The 22798-nt window shown below is 47.4% G+C and overlaps 1 protein-coding gene across 9 annotated transcripts in view; it reads right to left on the bottom strand.

The window, feature by feature from the left end:
* The window catches only part of KLHL18 (kelch like family member 18), a 53825-nt gene that overhangs the window by 3791 nt on the left and 27236 nt on the right, over window positions 1-22798 (bottom strand). For 8 of the 9 annotated variants that reach the window (XM_055079370.1, XM_007126079.4, XM_055079369.1 and 5 more), the window contains 8 exons: window positions 19585-19715; window positions 16089-16229; window positions 11430-11628; window positions 9070-9230; window positions 7689-7825; window positions 5922-6159; window positions 1915-2019; window positions 203-314 (listed from right to left, as the gene is read on the bottom strand). In XM_055079370.1, coding sequence (XP_054935345.1) covers window positions 203-314; window positions 1915-2019; window positions 5922-6159; window positions 7689-7825; window positions 9070-9230; window positions 11430-11628; window positions 16089-16229; window positions 19585-19715 — 1224 coding nt within the window. The remainder of the gene's footprint in view (window positions 1-202; window positions 315-1914; window positions 2020-5921; window positions 6160-7688; window positions 7826-9069; window positions 9231-11429; window positions 11629-16088; window positions 16230-19584; window positions 19716-22798) is intronic. The other variant, XM_007126080.4, reaches the window with a different exon arrangement.

Below are 22798 nucleotides of genomic sequence, written 5' to 3' on the forward strand. Positions count from 1 at the left end.
ACACCCTACCTCTCTCCTTTGTGCACACTGGTTCCCATTCTTGGAAGCATTTCGGAGCATGTGGCAGATGGCCTGAGGCCTCTAGATGACACCTTACCTAGCAATGGCAAGGCTGAGGCTTTTTCAAAAGAATATCCTTTCAAAATAATTCTCAAAGATAACAAGAGTAGGTGCCCTTAGCCCAGGAGGAGCCCAGACTCACACTATTGAAGATCTGCAAACCGTCATGGCCGCCCGACACGTATATCCTGCCCTCAAAGACTGTAACCCCTGCAGCACTGCGATTGGAGCTCATCGGGGTCACCACAGTCCACCTTCAGGAAAGAGGCAAAGTAGAAGTGGAGCCATGAGATTTGGTGTTCCTGTCCTCCCAAGACAGCTTAGAAGGATTCAGGGGAACTGTGCTGTGCTCCGTCTCACCCTGGACAATCTCCCCACTTCTTAACGCCTCCCACGCCACCTCTGCTAAGGGCTCACTCTGGCTGCCGCCTCTCACTTTAAGCTTCGGGCCCATAACTGGTCATCTCTGCCGGCACTCAGAATTAGCATTGCCCATGCAAGACCTCTCTGACAGATCTGCTCCTCCATCACACTCCCTGGTCTCGATAATGGGACCGCTAGCTACCTAGTTGCTATACTTATAATCTCAGCATCTTTATGACCTCTTCTCCATCATCCTCAACATTCTGTGGTCACCACGACCCACCTGGTTTGCTTCCTAGTTACTGCTTGTCCCCATCCCACTACTGCTGCCCGAGCTCTGGCCTCTCACTGGACCACTGCAACAGTCCCCTTACAGGTGGCCTGGCTTTCAGACCATCCCCATTCCGATCCTGCACAGCACGTCCTCTAGTGAGGACTCCTGTTTCCTCTAAGGCAGACTCTAAGTTCCTTAATGTGGTTCTTTACCACTTGGTCCTCATCCACTTTCCAGCTTCGCCTCCTGCCATGCGCCACCCATACCTGCTCCTCAGCCACACACAGCTCTTTCTTATCTCCAAGCCTCTCTTCCTGCTGTCCCCCCACCTGGGAGGCACGTCTCCCACTATCCACAATGGGTCTCCCCTTAGAAGACATCTCAGCAACCTGACTCTCCCCCCAAGCTGTGGGGAAGATGAGAGCCCTCCCCACTCTGTGCCCAAGAGCTCTAGACATAGGTACCCAAGGGAGGATGATCACCTTGTGCTGTGGCCCCAACAGACTAGGTGCTACTTAAGGATCTGAGACACTCTGCTCGCTGCCCGATACATAGTAAGTTGGTTAAGTGAATGGAATATTGGCTTAAAAGCAATGTAATGAATCCATTCTACTAATGTGCTTATATTGTTATAGTATAAGCAGATTCAAATACTGAAATGAAGAACTCGGGCTAACCTTGCCAGTGTTTTCCAAAGAGTGTTCCGCAACATAACTCTACCAGATGGTGATAGGTACTGGATAAAATGAAGTTAAAGAGGTTTCTCTGCCGCATAATTTTTCAGTCTTTAAAATAGTAATATGTATTTGGGAAGATGAGGCCTCTGGTGGTACAGACATCAATGTTTCCCAAGCTTCTTTGAGTATTTGAAACGTAACTTTTTTTTCCCAAATCCTATCTTACCCACTTTGGAAAGTGCTGTTCATCTATTTCTCATCCCTTTCACCTGCATTTCTATTAAAATGCGCTGATTTAGTTAAGAGGTACAGAGCATTAATAACTGTTTCTAAGTATCTAAGCAGACTGTTTTTAGAATTTATTTAATCATTCATTCATTTAACCAAAGGTTATTAAATACCAATTATATGCAAGGTACTACAGGGACTAAATAGGTGAGATATTCCCTATCCTTGAGAAGCATGATTAAAAGACTGCAGTTCTGATTTTTCATACTGTTTAGCAAGCTCCAGTTGCCCCAGGGGAGCTGGAGTCCTTACTTGTCCGTCTCAGGTGAGTAGGTCTCCACAGAGTTGAGAGAAGAGTTGCCATCATAGCCACCACAGACGTAGATCTGCCCATCCAGCACGACCGTCCCCATGGCACTGAAACAGAGGTGTCATCCCGATGGGCCTCAGACTTCTTGGGGCAACCTCTCACGCTCACTGAGAAGTAAACCTAGCCCCCAACTGCCTCTTTCTAGAACAGACCTAAATCCCAGGAATGTGACTAAGCAAAGTGTAACACTGAGGGGAAAGGAGCTGCCCTGTGGTTCCTCTTGCCTCCCGCCCCCTGGCCTGGGGTTACTTCCTGTCCCTCCTCCTCAGTCCCTGATATGCTCATCTTCCGCCCTGCCGTGCTCAGGGTCTGATTTACCTTTAAGGCCCAGGTCAAATTCCTCTCTCTCCTTCTCCAAAAGCCATCCTGGATCCCCCAGCAAGAATCACTCCCTCCCACCCCCACACTCCCAGAGCAGCTCCTTTATCACAGCTCCTGTCAGTCGTCCATTCGTTCAGCAAGTTTTCATCAGGCCCTCATGAGGCACACTGTCCCATGCACCAGGTTTAGAGAAATGAGCAAGCCAGACTACTGCCCACGGGGTACCAGGAATCGACCTGTCACCTCTTAACAAGTGGGGACCTCCTGGAAGACTGGGGTCTCTATCAGTGTGACCCTGACAGTACTTAGTGTGGTGCTTCGTACGTAACAAGCCCTCAACATACGTTTGTTGTGTTACCTTGATTTCCCCACTCAATTCACTATAAAGTTTGACAGACATCTTTTCATTGCATACATGGCCCTGCATGTCCCCTAATTTGTCTTAGTGGGTGAGGCAACAGCTTCTGTTCGTTTCGTACTTACTACACACATCAGGTGCTCCACACTTGCTATTTTCCACTCTCACCACATCCTGCATGAAGCATCACCATCACCACTGTATAGATGAGTAGCTGTGGCTTGGGGAGTCTGGGCTACCCTCTCAGGGCTGCCCAGAGAGGCATGCCTTAGATTTCAAGGACACAAGTCTGATTCCCACACTGCTCATCATGCCGAGCTCTCCTAAGAATCTTCTACATAAAGCCTCATGAAAAATTAAACATGAATGCCAAGCTGCCCAATTCACTGTTTTCAAACCTGATGCTGGAGAAGATTAAAAATGAATCTGGGTGCCTAACAAATAGGAAAACAAACTATACCAGGCTTTACAGCCCCCTTTCAAATGTACACAGCAAATCAAAGTGATCCACACGATGTCCCTGAACCAGCCTGCAAGAGGAAAAGGACCTGCCTTGGGAGAGGACCGTGGGAGGGTCACAAACTCACTAGACATGTCACTATCCTTCTAGAAGTGGACAAAAGTAACAGTTTAGGAGTTCAACAAAAATGTGAGGAAGAATTGAGAGGTGCCACAAAACTGTGTGAGATTAACTATCAACAAAACGGTAAAGACAGTGTCAAGAGATAAGGGGAAGAAATGCTGACCAGTGTGGACTGTAATAAGGCATGGGAGAAGGCTCCACGCAAGCAGCCTGGAAGACTGGAGAAGGACAGGGAATGACGGCAGAAAGGAGGCTGTCACCAACTGGCTGGACAGAGGGTGTGTGGTTCATCAGGGGAGAAGTGACTCTGAACATTTTAAGGTAGCCTGTAATTTAAAGGGGACGAAATGGAGCTGGGCCCACGCTACTAATAACAGAGCATTAACCACAGTGAGGGAAAGGGCTACCCCGGAGGGCTCCTCCCAGACAGCACTCCAAACCCTGCGACATCACAGCTAGCAAGTGGCCCAGAGCAGACACACAATGAAGAACAAATGATTGCCATCAAAGCGAAAAAGGCCCTCTTGGTTAGGGATATATATGGAGCAGTGAGTCATTCGAGGCCACAGAAAGCTGCAAAGTATCCAAGGAGCAAGAAGGGGAAGCACGGAGGCAGAGGTGGCGGGGAGGAAGGAACCAAGAGAGTGTAGCTTACGGCTTCGGGAGGAGCAGATCTTATATACATATTTTTTCTTCCAAAAACAAAGCTACTTTGGCCTTTTGTGAATCTTACCGGTACAAAGGCAGATTCCCGCCTGCCCAAGGCCACAAACAAACACTACTGAACGTGATACACCATGTGTATCACGGACCATGTGTGACAGTTTCGTGTGACAGTTTCATGTGGCAAAGGACTTCCACACTGAAACATGAGTCTTCTTCCTGACCACATGCAGTGACTTGATCTTTTTTTTTGGCGGTCCCGTGATCTTACAAGTAGAAAACCCAAATCATGGCCAGACAAAGGGGTCTGTAAGGCAAATACTCAGACGAGAGAATTACAAAGCAGAAAGGCCTTTAAAGGGCAACTGGTTCAGTGGTTTTCGAACTGCCCCTTGCAAAAACAAATTTCATTTAACTTTTTCCTCCTAAAGCTGGGCATATGTCAAGGAAGCTCAATACATAAAAGGGATAAACACAGAGCCGTTCTGGTTAAACGGGTAGGGGGCCTTGGATGGCTATCCTATCTTCCGTTAGTTTCGGAAGAGAAACATCAGAGCGTCATCCGAAAGCACGATCTGGGGGCTTCCCTGGTGGCGTAGTGGTTAAGAATCTGCCTGCCAATGCAGGGGACACGGGTTTGAGCCCTGGTCCAGGAAGATCCCACATGCCATGGAACAACTAAGCCCGTGCACCACAACTACTGAAGGCCATGCGCCTAGAGCCCATGCTCCACAACAAGAGAAGCCACCGCAACGAGAAAGCCCTGGCTCGCACTAGAGAAAGCCCGCGCGCAGCAACGAAGACACAACGCAGCCAGCCAAAAACAAACAAACAAACAAACAAAAAAACCCACAATCTGGGGCGGCTACCCCAAGGGTGGGAGAACACAGAGCCTGTCCAGTTACACTCTCCCCCTCCAAAGCTCCTGCTGTCCAACCATGACAATACCCCACACACAGCTGACATAAGGAAGGATGCTGCCAGTCACTTTGGCACCAAGAAGACTAAATGGAGGCACTATGTTTTCTTACTCAGGAAATGTGAGCAGGAGGAGACAAGTGGCTGGAAGGCGTTAAGAGAAATAAATTCGGGACTTCCCTGGTGGCGCAGTGGTTAAGAATCCGCCTGCCAATGCAGGGGACACGGGTTCCAGCCCTGGTCCAGGAGGATCCCACATGCCACGGAGCAACTCAGCCCATGTGCCACAACTACTGAGCCTGTGCTCTAGAGCCCACGAGCCACAACTACTGAGCCCAGGCGCCTAGAGCCAGTGCTCTGCAACAAGAGAAGCCACCGCAATGAGAAGCCTGCGCACCGCAAGGAAGAGTAAGCCTGGCCACAACTAGAGAAAGCCTGCGCACATCAACGAAGACCCAACGCAGCCAAAAATAAATAAATAAATAAATTAATTAATTAATTAAAAATTTTATTTAAAAAAAAAAGAGAGAGACGTAAATTCGGTCCACACAACTAGCTGTGTGCTCATGCCTGGGGGACATGTGGCATCCAGAAATAAAGAGCATTGTTGTGGTTCACACACTCCCTGGTAGTGAAAGCACATGTGGGGCAGGGATCCTGGGGGAAAGAAAATATAAAGAGGAACACCTTGGATTCCCTTTTATGACTAATAAAGTTAAATCCTCCTTATTCTTCAGGTTTCAACTTTAATCTCACCTCTTCCCTGAAATCTTCCAGATGTTCCAGTCCAGCTTCTCTCCTGCCTCGCGTCTTCCATAATACAAACCTTTAGTCCTTACCTGGCACTTAAACAATAATACAACTTCCACACGTCCCTGTCTTCCCTGTCTTGTCTCCCCAAGTTCCTCAAAGGACAAGGCAGGGGTTTTACTTTTAAGCAGATGGGGGCTGGCTTCCAGGAGGTACGGGCAGTGGCTGGCCTGGCTGCAGGGGATCCCCAGGCTGAAGCTAGCGTCTACTTTATAATGTGCCCTGCTTGTCTAGCATGGGGTCCCCCAGATGCCTGCCATGTATGCTCAGGATGTATAGACCGGCTCCCAGAATACCTTCTCTTGCTATTCATGCTCCCCACTCGGGTCCACGTGTCCGTCTCTGGGTTGTAGACCTCCACAGTGCTCAGCCGCAGCTGGCCGTCATACCCCCCGATGGCATAGAGGAGTCCGTTCACCACGGCCACACCAACACGGCTGCGGGCTGTGGTCATGGGATGGCACTTCTCCCAGCGATTGGAGATGGGGTCGAACACTTCCACCACATTCAGGGAATCACCTGCATAAAAATTTGCTACTCAAATTAAAACAAATGAGACCGCTCGTTTAGATCACAGCTGTTGCGCAATGATTATACGGAATGTTCAACTTCATCCTATCAGCTCTTCCCGCAGAATTACTCAAGCCAGGAGGGCCCACTAAGAAACTGCAGCCATGATAACCTCAAACTTAATTCTTTAAGGAGAATCAGAATCAGACAGGAGGCATTTATTTACTTTCTAGAGAGGGCGGTTTTAAGTTGCAAGGAGGTTCTTCACCTGCTTAAAGGCAAAGGTGAAGGCAAATGGATCCACTATTTCCCCGACACAGAGCAGGAGATGGCTTCCAATGCGACTCCCACTTCCTAGCGGTGACCCTCGGCAAGCTGCTTTATATCCCCATCTTCTGTTCTCACATGTGAAATAATCTCCATAGCAGAGTTCCCATGAGGATTAAATGATATAGTATGTAAAACACCTAGCATAGTTCTAGAATATACCAAGTGCTCAATAAATAATAGTCACAGTAGCAAGGAATAACTCCAACCCTACCGTTTTCATCAGTTTTTTAAGATCAAACAAAATAACCCCCTCCCTGTTTTATTCTGCTTTGGGACACAGCACCTGCCATGCTCTAGCGTTTACTAGTTGAGGACTTACCTTTTCCAGGTCACATGGTTAACAAGTAGCGGAGGCCAGTAGCCACCTCCCATTAACTTTCAATTAAAAACGAAACTGCCCAGGACTGCCCACCAGCTCCCCACCTCCCACCAGCTCCCCACCTCCCACAAGCTTGGGCTGACTCTGAAAAGGCCTGGCCTTCACATCCGAGGTGACGACTCCCTGTGCCACTGCACTGCAAGGATTCAGGGGTCTCCACTGCCCTCTCCTAGATCGCTACTGCCCTGCAGCGGTGCCTGGGGTGGGCAGGAGTGGGGGTGCCCCACGGAGGTTTCCTGAAAACTTGACTGTATGATACAAGAACTGCCAATAACACACGGACTACAAGGCATGTGGGTTTCACTGGAGGTAAGAGGTGAAGAGTAAAAAGTATTGATAGTGCAGACCGTGCGTATTTGGAGAATCTTCCTTCTTATGGTGACACTCTCACAGTCTAAGCCCAGAGATCCACATGACCGAATGTGATTAGCCTGGTAACAGAATTGGGTCTCTGATTATATCCTATCCAAAGCTGAGTAAATCCCATAGGTGACGTGATATTAGGGGAAGAGTGCGGGCTCAGGAACCAGGACCTGAGTTCTAGTCCTTGCTCAGCCAAAAGACTTGTGTGAACATAGCTAAAGTTCTCTGGGCCTCGACTTCCCCATTGTGAAGGAAGGGGGCCAGGCCTCCGGGGTTTCTAAAGGTCCCTTTTGAGCTGATATTCTGCTTCAATGGTATTAATATCTGACATGCGCTAACTGCGGAACAATTATATAAAATCAAGAGGGATAAAGGTGGTGACATGCAAGGGGGAGGAAGCAGAGGGCCAGGCTAGGTTGTCTGGTGCTTCTTCAACCACGGCATCCAAGACAGGGCTCTACAAAGGGGAGCTGCAAGATACCTGCTGAGTTGAGGCCCCCCACGGCATAGATGAGACCAGCGATAGACGTGCAGCAGCGAGGCCGAGTTCTGAAAGCTGGCAGGTGGGGCCGGCGCTCTGGCATGAGGTGATAGTCCTTTGCTTCATCCACCAGGTCCCTGGAATAAAGTGCAACATGCTAGGACAGGAGGTATTCTCTCCACTTGGTCCACACTTGTAGGTCTGAGCCTGGCTCCCCCAACCACAACTGCAGGGGAAACATGGGAGGAGAAGCCTTCTGGAAGGTTTGGTCTCAAAGAACCCAGATGAGTCCAGGGGAAACTATACACAGCTATTGGGACGTGCTCAGCATTGGAGGGGCAAGATGAGCAGAGCCCACCTCTGTTAGTTTAATAGAAGAAAAACAGGGTGTTCCCTAAAATAGCTAGCCTTGGGGAGGTTCAACAAGCTGCTTGCATCCTGTTACCACTCAGACCCAGCTCTTCCTTTCCATCCCTATGGCTCACACCCAGCAATTAACCATCTCACTTGGACTGTGGCAGCAGAAGCCAACTGCTCCTGAGAGATCTCCCTGCCTCCAGCCCCACCCCTCCATTCCAGCCTCCACACTGGGGTCCAAGCTGGTTTTCTAAGACCATTCGATAACTACCCACTGCCTACAGAACAAAGCTCAAACTCCCCAACAGCACCCTTGAGACTGCTCATCACAGGGTCTCAGCTACCTCCAGCCACACCTCCACCCCTCCCTGACACACACATTTTCACGCTGTGTGGACCACGCCACTGACTTCCTCCTGAACCAGCTGTGAGTATGAGAAGCAGTTTGAAGGAAGATGCGTATTTTCCTCTGCTGCTCTACTTTTCTAACAATCCTTCTACAGGGCTGCCATCTCCTGAGCTGTTTTAGTGGCTCTGCTGCACCCTGTTGTTTTTGATTTACTCTGGGTAACAGTTTTACATGCTGCTAAACATGCTCCACCCCTGCCCATCACTGTAGCTGGGCAGACCCACCTGAGGCCAGCACACTGACTAATGTTTACTGAAGAGGATGAGGAGCCCCAGGAAGTCACCAATAAGTCAGCTGCTGGTGTGGACAGGGTCCGGGCAGGCAGTATAGACGCCTGTAGGTCCATAAACAGCTCAATGGCAGGAGATGCTAGAAAATCCTCAAATAACTTAGGGGAGGAAGCCCCTTTTGCCTTGATGCTCCTACGCGGCACATTTCTTTGCCCAAGGTGAGAGACTTGGCCTCTTCCAGGTTCTAGACAGAAGGCAGATCAATCTGTGTGCTGTGAATTAAGAATGACCACTCCAAATCCTTCCTCCCCCGAGCTAAGTGGCCAAGTTCTCTTTTCCGTCCAGACCCTCGGCATCATCCTTGTGCAGGCCCACCTCTGCTCACCTGCATTTGTGGCAGCAACGCACCAGGTCATCCTGCTGCACTCGGTCTGACAGGAACTGGGGCCGGCAGAGGGGCAGGCGGATATTGGACAGCAGCTCAGGCAGGCAGGGTCCCCTCTGCTCCCGGTTGTATCTGACCCAGGCCAACACGGCCTCAAAGACCTGCCACAACAGAGAGGGGAAGCTCTGGTGGCAACTCCTCCAGCCAGAGGCCACACCCCTGTACCCCCCAATCTCGAACCCTCTGCTCCCTATACTGGGCCCACCAATCTTTCCTCCTACTTGTCTCCTGAATCCACTGTTTTCTCTCCACGTCCCCAGCTACCCCATTCAGTCCACTCTCTTGAAAGGCAAGCCTAGGTTACTGCAACACTTTCCTGGCTTTCATTATGACTTCCTAATGAAAACCTGTCAAAGCTTCCTTCTTCCTTCCTGTACTGTAACAAAGTGCTGTTGACCTTCCCTCCCACTGCTCCTGCACCCCCTTCTCTAGCCAGGCCGGCTGTCCCCTTTACCTCGAATGCCCCCATCTCTTCCTTTCCATCTAAACCCACTCCCATTTCTTTTAAGGCCTGGATCCAGATCCGTGTTCTCCAAGGAGGCTTTCCTAATGGCTCTGGTCACAAGGATATCTCCCTCTAAAGCCCCACAGCCCTTGTAGAATGTATCACTGCAATAGATGTGAGCTGCCCTGGGTCATGTTACCTAGTGGAAGAGCCAGGGACAGAACCCCTTGCTCTTGGGATGGAGTTCTTTCCTACAAATCTCAGGGCCCACACTGCTGAGCTCAGAGTTCACTTTTCTAACGGTCACTAATACGGAGGGGTGAGGACTCTTCAGACATTAAGGAAATGAGCTGAGCTGGGACTAACATCTCAACGGCTTGCCTCCTGGAGCCTGGGGCTCCTTCTGCCGAGCCACAGCTTCATGATAAGCCAGGACTCATGACCAACTGACCAGATGAGCAGAGGCCTTGCCGCAGTGGTGCTCTGGGTGCCTGCAGGGCCAGGTCCAATTCCCTCCACATCCGACGCCCTTCACTGCCCAGCCCTCGTCACCCTCTGCTCAAAGAAACATTGACTCACTGTCCTCTTAAGACAACTTGCACCACACTTTTGTTGAACAGAAAGGATGTCCTTCACTCCTCTCCGGCTACTAACACCCTACACTCTCATTTAATCTTTTCTTGACCGCTCCAAGAAGATGTCTTCTTTGTCCTCAGAGGACTCTGTGATCACCCACACCTCATCTTGCCAATAGCTTCATCTCCTCTTCCATGCAACCAACTCCACTTAGCCTTGGGCATGGCTCCCTCTCAGGTCCCCTGTAGCCTATTTCCTCACCTTTCTCTCACCCGACATGGATTCCAAGGGTCATTATTCCCACGCTAGTCTCCTATCTCTCTTAATCACACTTACCTGGAAAAAAATCTGTACCCTGGTGAAGTCCAGCTCTTTATATCCAATTCACCCCCTACCCTGCACCAGTAGATGCAGCTGATAGAAAACACACAACAGGGCTGACCAGCTCATATTGAACTTGTGACTGAAAATCTCATCTGGCCCTGCTTCCTATCCAGCCCTCTCCATTTCCCGAGCTTCGTCCATTTACTCTCCCCCTTTCCTAGAGGACTGGTTCATACCTTTTCATCTCTCCTCAAACGTCTAACATTCCTCCCTCATCCTCACTCTCAGCTGAGAACACAGAAACAAACAAGAAGAGAATGTGAATAAAAACTCCCAGCATCTCCCTTCCCATCCATCCTCCCCCTGCGCTGGGCATGTGCTCTCCTTCTCCCTCTTGTGGCCATGGATGTGAACAGCCTAACCTCCTCTCACACACCCCGTGCCCTACACTCTGTCTCTTCTCACTTACCCCAGGACACCCTTCTCCCTTTTCTCCTACATTACCAATTCTTCCCTCTCTTCTGGAAAATTCCCATCAGCAGTCCAACTGTACTGTAATTTCTCTCATCTTAAAAAAAACAAAACCCTCTTGACTTCATATTCCCCCACAGCAAGTGCCCCCATGCTCTACTCTCCTTTAGAGTAAGACTCTTTCAGAAAGTTATCTATGCTCATTTCCGGTTCACAGAAACATTATTTCTAATAGTAAATTTTGGAAATAACCTGAACATTGAAGAATGAGGGTCACAGGGTTGATAAAAATCAGCTGAATATTATTTAGACACTAAAATGTATAAAAAGTTTTCATGAAAAATGCATATGGTATGATAAAGCAAACCCATAATAAACAACAGCTGCACACACACCATGATCTACATTTTGAAAAAAGTAAAACAGAAAACAAAGGTTAGAGAGAGCAGCAGCCCCCATGTCACCTCTGGACTGCTCTACAGACCTGTTCCTCTGATTTCACATTCAGCTCATCCCGAGACACCAGCTCAAGCACGTCTTCCAGGGGCAGGGCCAGGAACTCTTCCGACATGGACACCTCCACAAAGTGCTGGTGGATGAAGCTGTTGGCCGCGTCGTATAGCACGGCACACATCATGGTCTCAGCAAACTGGCGTACACCCAGGCAGTTTTTGGGGTGAAGCCTTTTGGTGTAAGAGAAGATAAAAAGAAAAAAGTTAGAAGAAAAATGTTATCTTTGATCATTCTCAAGTTGGTTCTGGGTAGAGTTACAGAATGGGGAAAAAAAACAAGCTCTGTCCTCAGCTTTAGTGGAAACCCCCCTGTGTGACATCAGGTGAGCTTCTCTGGGACTCAACTTGTAAAGGTATAAAAATAAGGCAGGGACTTTCCTGGTGGCGCAGTGGTTAAGAATCCGCCTGCCAACGCAGGGGACACGGGTTCGAGCCCTGGTCCGGGAAGATCCCACATGCCGCAGAGCAGCTAAGCCCGTGCGCCACAACTACTGAGTCTGCACTCTACAGCCCACAAGCCAGAACTACTGAAGCCCGCGCGCCACAACTATTGAAGCTCACACGCCTAGAGCCCGTGCTCCTCAACAAGAGAAGCCACCACAATGAGAAGCCGGCACACCACAATGAAGAGTAGCCCCTGCTCGCCACAACTAGAGAAAGCCTGCGCACAGCAACGAAGACCCAACGCTGCCATTAAAAAAAAAAAAAAAAAAAATTGCAGATTATCCTCAAAGGAGCCTGCCTCTTGGGCCTAGTGCTCCGTGTGTCTACGTGGAGTGAGCTCTCTGGGAAGTCCTGGGAAGCAGCTCTCAGGAGAGAAGAACAGAGCACATACTGGAAAACTTTGTTTTCTTTCAGTGGTTGACATTCTTGATTGAATGTCCACCTCTGGTCACCGGGAAGGCCCTGAAGATGTAGAATGAGAGTTTAAATCACGTGGGGAGATGACTTCTTTAATATCAGGACCCTTACACTTTTTTCTCTCTTTTTTTTTTTTTAAACAAAAAGAGGCTCTATGGGCCTGACTGTTCAGACAACAGCGGCAGCTATCACTTATTTGGCACCATCAGTGAGTCAAGTACTTTGCCAGGGCTTCTAGACACATTCTCCAGGATCTGTTAAACAACACTCCACAATAGTAATTGCTCTCATTTTTAGGTGGAAAACTGAGGCTCGGAGAAACTAAGAAATGTGCTCATCATCCCTCTACAAGCAAGTGGTGGTGCTGAGATTGAACTATGGCCTTTTGTGCACATTCCCACAGTCCCGAGACAGACCTGCACTCATCAGGGCCAGGGAAACCCAGGGTAAATTCTGACCCTGCCACACTGGGCAACTTGGGTGGATTCCTTAGGCTCCTCAAGTGTCGGTAATAGCCTCGCCTAGAAAAAGGTGATGACAACAGCTACTCACCTCCTAGGGCTGTGGCCATGACTAAGTAGGAATGTAGGAAATGCATCTGACATGGTGCTTGGTATGAAGTTAGCTTCTGGTTTAATTTTTATTATGGTTGTTTTTTCTTACTACTATTACACCTGAGAAAATTCCAAATGAGCCCAATGTGGTTCCAAAATCTTGGTGACAGCGGTGGACCATGGGGCATATGGCTTTTCTTATTTTGATTTTGTGACTGACAATCTTGTGGTGGGAGATGGTACATATTAGATTGAAATTGCCCAGATTTACTCTTCTTTGTGAGAACGCTTTCTCTTCCCCCTCTCCCCCATATTGATTTAAGGGTTACAGTAAGCTATACTTACTAATCAATATTCACCATTACCCACTGCCAGTAGCAGACCTGTCAGGGACTGAAAGGGCAGAGCATCTCAGGAGCCTGGCTTTATGACTAGTCTAAATTCTGCAGAGCTGTTGTTTCATTCCAGCCTAAACTGGCTCTGTCCATTGCTTTGGAAACCTAGGCCATTTCCAAAGGCCAAGGAAACATAAGCATTGAGCACCCCTGGGCAAGCAGCATGGCCAGGGAGAAATACGGGACTCAGGGTCAGAATGTCAGCTCAGTCATCTGTCAAGTAACGTTAGCCTTTCTCCTCGCTGAGACTTGTTAAAAGCACGTATGGCAGATCAGATACGAGGACAGACCCTCCCTGGGCCTCTACAGCATGTGCTTCACTCATCCTTACTACTCTGACATCAAGTCAAGAGGAGGGTTCAAATACCACAGAAAGGGACCTGGATAGAGTCCAAAGATGTGGGAAAGGATGATCCACTTTGCTGACTGGCACACATTTCCATCCTTTCCCTCCCAGGTTAGGATTCCTGCGCCTCACCTTTGGTTGTCTTTGACTGGCTTGGAATAATTGAGCACAAAACACACTTTCCACTGAAGTGAGCTTTCACATCTAAGAGGGTAGGATGTGGGGAGCCTGTCTGTAAGCCAACTGGTGGGGAAAAAGGAGGGAGAGCTGCCATGCAGGAGAGGGGACCATTCAGGAGAAGGAGGAAGACAAGAGGGACAATAGCCCAAAGGGCAGATAGAGACCCATATCTGTCAATAGCCACTTCACAACCTCCTTCCTTGCTGACATAGCTTGACCATGATAAGATGTAATGCTTTATCGGAGGTAGGAAGCAGTGACTTGAATTAAATAAGTTATTGGCTTGGTTCATTGACGCATCTGATGTTCTGATCCAGTCCTGAGAGAAGAATTTTGGAAAATACACACCTCCAATCCTCACCTAATAACAAGGAGGTCCATTCATCTGAAGGCTGGAAAAGGAGCCACAGAAAAAAATCAACCCCAAACTCATGGAAAAAAATCAGCAGGCCGAATATCTAACAGGCAAAATGGCCTCAGGAACTACTGCTCTAAGAACTCTGACAGCTTTGCAGCTTTTCTGTGCTCAGTCACGCCCTGTCCTTTTCACTACCGCTCAGGATGGTTTCCCTCAAGTCTTAGTGATCAAACCTTGAAAATGAAGGGCCCACATGCTTGTCTTCAAGAACACACAGGAAGGGGGCAGCTGGGAGCCTCCATCACACTCTGCAGCCAGGCTCAGGGAGAACCACCCCCAGGAACACAGGCAGTGATGGTAGCTATTGAAAAGAAAACAGAAAGGCCAAACCTCTGGGGCCTGTGGCAGAGAATAAAAACAGGAATAAGGTGTGAGTTTAGGCTTCAGAAGGGGGCTCCCAGTGCTGAACAGAAAAATGTCAAGGAGAGACTCAAAACATCAGGCTTTGTGCTTAAAGTACCTTTTCCTAATATGTCACTGGTGTATGTAAAAACTGCACTGGTCTAAAAATCACTTTTCTAAGCATCTTTTACATGACACTACTTTATAATAGAGCCTGGATACAGTGTTGACAGTGAGGAACTCAAAAGCCCCTAGGTGGAGCTGTTGTCCCCCTTGTGAGAATGGCCAACTTCATCCTTTCCACAGGGCCTTACTTAGTCATTCTCCAAATTCTGTGGGAATACAGAGATGAACCAAGTCCAGTCTGTGTCCGTAAGCTCGCAAATGAGTAGGACAGACAGTATGTGCCCTACAGCCCATCACATGCAGCTCTCTAGCCTGACCCAGAAGGCATCCTAGGGCAGGTCAAGCCAGGCTCTGGGGCTGCACTCATTACGTGGTCTCCAGCTGCAAAACCCGAACAGGACCACCTACCTCCCAATGAAACCAGCACAGAGTGCCCCTGCGTGTTAGCATCATTACCACGGTCATTAAGACCATCTGCACACACAGCAGTGCTCACTGATGTCCATGAGCACGACACAGGCAGGATGTGGACCTCAGGCAGGGTCCACAGAGCTGCTAAGTGAGTTGAGCTGGTGGAACAGAAATGGGGGAGGAAGAGGTCGGCTCTAAGAGGGGATGAGGTTCAGAAGGCCAGGTCTGAGGCAGAGGAATGCTGGTCTTCAGGCCAGGGGCCTTGTGATCAGAGGAGCTCAGGTGGAGCCAGGCCTTGGAGAGACCACAGACAGAGGGGCACTGTTCTGGTTTCTCCCTGCCTGTGTGTAGCCCAGCACTAACCCTCACCCCCAAGCCTCTAGTGGTTAAAGGCGGCTTTTACCTTGTGACTAAGAGCTCTGCCTCTTGAGGGGGAGGAAGAGCCTTCTTATCTGCTCAGTCCTCAAAAGGTCATGGCCAAGTGCTGGACATAGGTAGGGGTATAATCCATGGTCCTTACTCTAAAGGAGCATATAATGATTGCTCCCAGGGGACTGGAGGGGACAGAGAATTCCAGGAGGTGAAATTTGGGTGGGCTCTTGCAGAGCAGAAGGAAAAAGGAAGGCCAAGAAATTCAAGGAGGGAGAAGGATCTAAACAAAGAGGGAGACAGCTGTGGAACAGTTAGGGAGCACTGAATAAATCTGGTGGCGGTGGCTGGTTAGATTGGAGAGAGAGGACCAGAAGAAGAGGTACATGTCCGACCAAGGGAGAGCGCAGGAAAGGCTCCATAAATCATGTTCCTGAAAGGTTCATCCCAAAGAACTGGGTACTGCTTGATACTGATTTCAAGAAAGGTCATTTCTGCAGACTTATCTTCCCAGCTCACTCCCTTCATGAGACTCTCCATGCCCCCAAAGACTCAGCAAACTGGCAGGGGATCCCAGAAATGAAATGGTCTGCTCCCCGACACAGGCCGGGCTCATCACATCACCTCACCGTTCTCGGAGGAATGTGCAGCAGGCGTCTTTGATGCTCTGCAGCTGCAGGAAACTCGCCCCCATCAGCAACGACTGGACGTTTTGCTGGTCAATGGCAAGGTGGCCGTTGTAGGCAAAGTTGATCAGAGCTTCCAGGGCGCTAGAGGAAAGAGGAAAGATGCTCTTCAGAGATGGTGCTCAGCCCACAGGATACTCAGGCCTTAAGTAACCTGACATTGTTACTTGAGGAACGGATGGGCCCCGCTCTCAAATACATTTAGCCCACGCCCTGTGAGAATCTACCTGAATGGAATAATTACTTCACCATAGCTATCATTCTACTTCTTAGGTTGTCTTTACTGCCCAAATAATTTTATTATAGAAGGTTCTGAAAAGACAAAGCAATGACCCAGAATCTCACTACTGAGTCAATTGTAGTCATTTTTCTAGATTAATTTTCATTTCCTATTTGCCTGCATGCTTAAGTTGTATGGATATAATCATGTAATACTTATGAAGCCCTTTCCCATGTTTCTACACTGACTTCATGTTCAACTTTCTTTTTTTTTTTTTGGCCGTGCCGCGCGGTTTGTGGGATCTCAGTTCCCCCCGACTGGGGATTGAACGTGGGCCGTGGCAGTGGGAACGCGGAGTCCTAACCACTAGATCGCCAGGGAAGTAGTAATAGTAATAGTAATATATAATATACATAATAGTAATCCAACATGTAAATGTGCTATAATTTATTTCCTTTATTGGTAAGCATAATAGTTATTATAAATAATAGCTATTATAAATACCATTTCTGGATTATTTCTTTGGGATAAGTTTCCAGCCTGAGGTTTCCAACATTTTTTTCTGCCTTCCAATTCACACCAAGAATGAAATCCAAATTCTGTCTGTATGGCTGTATGTGGTCTGGCCCCTTTCCTTCTCTCTGACCTCATCACCTTCCACTCTTTCCCCCTCACTCTATTCCAATATGCTGAACACACTCTCACTTCAGGGCCTTTGCACTGGCTACTCCCTCTGCTTGAATGGCTCCTCCCCCAGATGTCTTGCTCCCTCACTCCAACTAAGGTCTTGGCTCAAATATCACCTCATCACAGAGGGCTTTCCTGATCACCCTGAAATAGCACAGACCCTCACCATCATTCGCTAGCCTTTATTCTGCTCTACTTTTCTCACATCACTTTCACTTCCCAGCCATATCATGTATATATTTGTTTACTGCCAGATCGCCACTACTAGCAAGTTGGAATAATAAGAGGTGCTTTCTGTTTCCTCTGCTATACCTCAGTACCTACAGCAGCACAGACCACAGGTGCTCAGTCTATCTGTTAAATGAAGCACTTGGACGGTGCATGGTGATTAGCATGGCTCTGTCAAACACAGACCTCAGAGATGAGAGTGTACAACTGCCCTTGGATATAGACACACTTCTATGTCTTTCATTACAAGTAGCTGGCCTGAGATTGCACCCTTGCAGTGGGTATACAGATCCTCTCCATGTACTGGAGCAAATCACCTTCAATCATCCGGAAGGTACCATACAGTTTCCTAGCTCCTTTCCTTCAAGTTTTCACCACGGGGAGATTAAGACGTTAGGCAACAAATGACAGCTTACTGGCTAATATTTTGGAGTCATTGGTTTATTTATTGTCTCTCTCCCAACAAGAATCATCTTGCGTGTCCTGTTTGCTGCTGCATGCCCAGACCCCAGAACAATGCCAGGTACATAGTAGGTGCACAGTGGACCCTTGGATGTAGTCTAGGTTATAAACACACAGCCTCAGTTCACAGACTTGCAGTAAAATCTTTTAAGTCATATAAATATGCCTTTTTCCTTTCAAGGCCCAAAAAGGCATAATGTGGAATATGTTTATATAAAGTCTTCATACAGAAGTCAGGAAAGTATTTCTGTAAAGAGGGTCTAGATATAAGGATAACTTTAAGTAAGTGCATAAATGATGCAATTTCAGGGTTTATAGTACTGCCTCCTGACCCTAAAATTCATCTAGGGCAGAATTTCTCAACCTCAGCACTACTGACATTTGGAGCCAATGATTCCGTCATGGAGGGCTTTCTGGGACACTGAAAGACGTTTAGATGGGATAAACTCTGGGCTTGACCTCCTTGGACTTCAGTTTTCTTCTTTTTTAAATTTTACTTATTTATTTTTTTCACTGCATTGGGTCTTCATTGCTGCGCGTAGGCTTTTTCTAGTTGCAGCGTGTGGGGGCTACTCTTCGTTGTGGTACGCAGGCTTCTCATCGCGGTGGTTTCTCTTGTTGCAGAGCATGGGCCCTAAAGCACACGGGTTTCAGCAGTTGTGGCATGCGGGCTCAGCAGTTGTGGCTTGTGGGCTCTAGAGTACAGGCTCAATAGTTGTGGTGCACGGGCTTAGTTGCTCTGCGGCATGTGGGATCTTCCCAGACCAGGGCTCAAACCCGTGTCCCCTGCATTGGCAGGAGGATTCTTAACCACTGCTCCACCAGGGAAGTCCCGGGCTTCAGTTTTCTCACCCATCAAATAACCATGATTTCTGCTACCTTCTCGACCTGCGTCATCCCATTAACAGCCAGGAGACACACGTGGCTAATTAAAACTAAATTTAAGGGCTTCCCTGGTGGCGCAGTGGTTGAGGGCCCGCCTGCCGATGCAGGGGACACGGGTTCATGCCCCGGTCCGGGAAGATCCCACATGCCGTGGAGCCTGCGCGTCTGGAGCCTGTGCTCCGCAACAGGAGAGGCCACAACAGTGAGAGGCCCGCATAACGCAGAAAAAAAAACAAAAACAAAAAACCTAAATTTATTATTATGTATTATTTATTTATTTACTTATTTTTTGGCCACACTGCACGGCTTGCAGGATCTTAGTTCTCCGACCAGGGATTGAACCCAGACCCTTGGCAGTGAAAGCATGGAGTCCTAACCACTGGACTGCCAGGTAATTCCCCTAAAATTAAATTTAAATGAATTAAAATTAAATAATATTGAAAATTCAGTCCCTCAGTCCCACTAGTCACATTTCAAGTGCTCAACAGCTACATGTGTTAGTGGCTACCAATTTGGAGAAGACAAACAGAACATCTCCATCGAGGCAGAAAGTTGGACAACAGTGGACAACACTGTTCTGGACTGATGGGAAGGGTAATGAATGAAGACACTTATTTGAAAGACTAGTCTGCCAGCTAAAAAGGCTAGCACAGAAAAGTGAAGAGGATAATATACCACCAACTTTGTACCCAGTCCTAGTTTTAAAAACGTATCTTGGACTCTAGTTCCTATGAGACATGTTACCCTCATTGAGTAAAAACACATCATAACTCTCCTTATTTTAACCCTGTCTCAGGCCACTGGCTGAGGTTCTAGCTTGTTTACTGGAAACCTACTACGTGTGTGGAGCTGTGCTAGATACTGGGTCCTGCTGGAAGGCCCTCAAAGGGCACCAAACACAAAGCTGAAACTGCACCTAGAAAGCAGGTTGTGAAACCTGATAGAGGAATTTAGTACCTTGGGTCCATTCCTTGCATTACAATCTCATCCTGCTTGCACTCCATCATGTCATTTGTAAACATAGCGTGGAAATACGGGATTGAGGCTGCTAAGACGATCCGGTGAGCACTGAATTTGTGGTCCCCAATCTGTGGGCAAAGTAAAATACAAAGACAGATATTGAGGAATGCAAATACAAAAACCCACCCTGCCCCTTCCACAGCTCAACTCTCTGCCCACTGGAGTGCATCCCAGTACGTGACAGCCGAGGCTTTTCATGGAGACCCTGAAGTATTTTAAACTCAACATACGAAGTTATACTAGGAGAATGTAGACAACACATTTTCATAAGGTATTAAAATGGTTAAAAGTCTTTATTTATATGGCAATCTTCACTGCACCCCTCCAAGCTCCCCCCACCAACTCAAAGACCTGATTTCTCGAACACTTTATCCTGATTCCAATTTTATTAGATGGCAGATGGAAGAGACAAACTGGCCAAGAATGCTGAAGCACCTAACAGTAGGCTCCTCCAGAAGAGTAAACAGACAGTGACAGGAAGAGATGCGGAGAAACAAGACCAAGCTTGAATACGGGGTGCATGTGGGGATCAAGGACAGAGGAGGCATTGTGGGCACAGATATTAGGGGGTCCCTGGGCACCAACCAGGCTGTGGTAGACCACAAGGAACCCAGAGTCCTCTAAGGAACATGACTCTGGCAGCAGCAGCTGGAAGGACTGGGGCCGTGGGACTGGCCAGTGCTCTGCATGGCCTGCAGCGCTCATGTGGACAGAGGCAGACTCTCTCCCTAACTTGTACCAAATGCTCAGGAACACATCCTTAGCCTGGGGAGTTCCGTAAAGTGCTTTCCAACTATCTGCCAAAAGGATACTCCCTTTAACTTTGCCATTTATAGCTCCAAGACATATAAACATTTCCACTTCAGAATTTTCTACTCTTCAGAAAGAGCAAACAGTCTTTTTTTTTCTTCCCCTAAGTTTTTTCTTCCCCCCTAAGTTCCACATTAGTGAAATGCCAGAGTCATCTCACTATCTGATGCTCATCTCTTTGTGTCATATTTATTCAAGGATTCTAGCTCAGGTTCTGTCACTATGTCCTCTTTTTCACTGAACTTTAGGTTTATTATCTGTAAACTGTCCTACAAGATCAAGCACACAACCATCCAAATACCAAAGGATCCTTACTAGATTCAGATTCTAGGAGTTCCTCATATAATCCATGTGTTGTTCTACTACCAGTGTTGGGGACATTAAATGGCTGCATGCTTTGAGGGTTTTTCATAATTAAAAAAAAATCACAGTAATAAATGCAAATATTTCTTAAAGTTGTTCTACAAGGCTTATAATGAAAACCAGAAGTTTCTGGTTCCCTGATTTCTGCTCCCAGGGCAGCCACTTTCTTCTGGTATTTATCTCTATCTTTCTAAGTAATATGCCTCTAATATTATTTCTTGAATTTTCACTTTTAGTTATTACTTGTGGTAGTCAGCCTCCAAATAGCTCCCAACTCATCATCCCTGCCTTCTGGTATTCATGTTGTGCAGGCCCCTCCCACAATGTCTCAGGGTTGGTCTGTGTGACTGATGGAACGTAGCCGAGGTGATGATGGTATGTCACGTTAAGGCTAGGTCGTAAAACACACTGCAAATTCCTCTAATTGTCTCTCCTGGATCACATGCTCTCAGGGAAGCCAGATAACAACATATCCTGAGAGGCCCAGATGACTGCAGCCCAAGGTGACACCTGGACTGTAACCTCATGAGAGCGTCTCAAATCCTGCTTCTCAATTCCTGACCCACAGAAACTGTGAGATAATAAACATCTGTTATTTTAAGTCACTAAGTTTTTGCGTAATTTGTTATGTGGCAAAATATAACTATTATGTTATGTATTTAATTCTTATGATGGAAGATTAGGATTTTGCTCTGACATGCTCTCTTCACATACTACTCCATACTACTTCACATACTATCTCCATTTTCCCATAGAATTATGCCAAATTTTGGTCAAATTAACATTAAGAACTGCATTATTAGATCTATGTGAATACTACTTGTAGACAAGCCAGGATGTATACTATGATTACACTTCTTTGTTGGTATAATTTCTGTTTTCCCTGAAGATAATAATAAAGTGTAAAGCTCCCTTTAATATGTTCCATCAGGTACCCTATCAGTTTGTTCTTGTGACATCCATACGGGAACTCTGTCTTTCTGGGAATTCTTTCCCCTTGCCTATATTGGAACTCCTGTTTCCTGGATCCCATTTAGTCCTTTTCTTTATTATTCCCTTGTTCTGGTGAAAAGTGTCTTCTAGCAGAGCTTCCTAAGAAAGGGTGTACTATAAACTGTTTTTAACTCGCAGCACTTCTTTCACGATTTGTGTGGGCTTTGTTCTCACACCAACCAATTCTCCAACTTTCCAGACACCAATTGGTATCCTACAATTTAATTCAAATCTGACACTAACTACCTAGAGTTAGTGCAGACCCCACAGGTTAAGGACTCAGTCCCACCAGACTGCCCCTGCTTCAGATGTTAACTGGGCCACTCATACTTCTGACCCAGCAGCTATAAGGTCAGGGTGGGGGGGGTCAGCAAAACCTCCTCTTCAGGTTTGATAATTTGCTAGAATGGGATTTTTCTGTAGGCATGACTGATTAACTCATTGGTGATTAACTCAGTCTCCAGCCCCTCTCCCCTCCCCAGAGGCAGAGAGGTGGTACTGAAAAGTTCCAACCCTCTGATCACATGGTGGTTCTTCTGGCAACCAGTCCCCAACCTGAAGCTATCTAGGGGCCCACAAAGTGTTACCTCATTAGCGTAAACTTAGCTGACTTCTCGTCTTACCCCTATCACTCAGAAAATTCCAAGGGTTTTAGAAGCTCTTGTGTCAGGAACTGAGAACAAAGGGCAAATATTACAGCAAAAGATGCTCTTATTACCCCTACTACTCAGGAAGTTATAATGATTTTAGGAGCTCTGTGTCAGGAACCAGGGACAAAGACCAAAAACATATTTCTTATTATATCACAAAATCAGAGGGCATATGCAGAAAATGTCTGAAAATGTCTTTATTATCCTTAAACTTGGGTGATAGTTTAGCTAAGTTGAGAATATTTTTTTGTCAGAATTTTTTGGTTTTTTGCCATGCCATGTGGCTTGTGGGATCTTAGTTCCCCAACCAGGAATCGAACCCACGCCCTCAACAG

Source organism: Physeter macrocephalus, chromosome 18 (assembly GCF_002837175.3).
Source record: "Physeter macrocephalus isolate SW-GA chromosome 18, ASM283717v5, whole genome shotgun sequence".
Classification (NCBI taxonomy): domain Eukaryota; kingdom Metazoa; phylum Chordata; class Mammalia; order Artiodactyla; family Physeteridae; genus Physeter; species Physeter macrocephalus.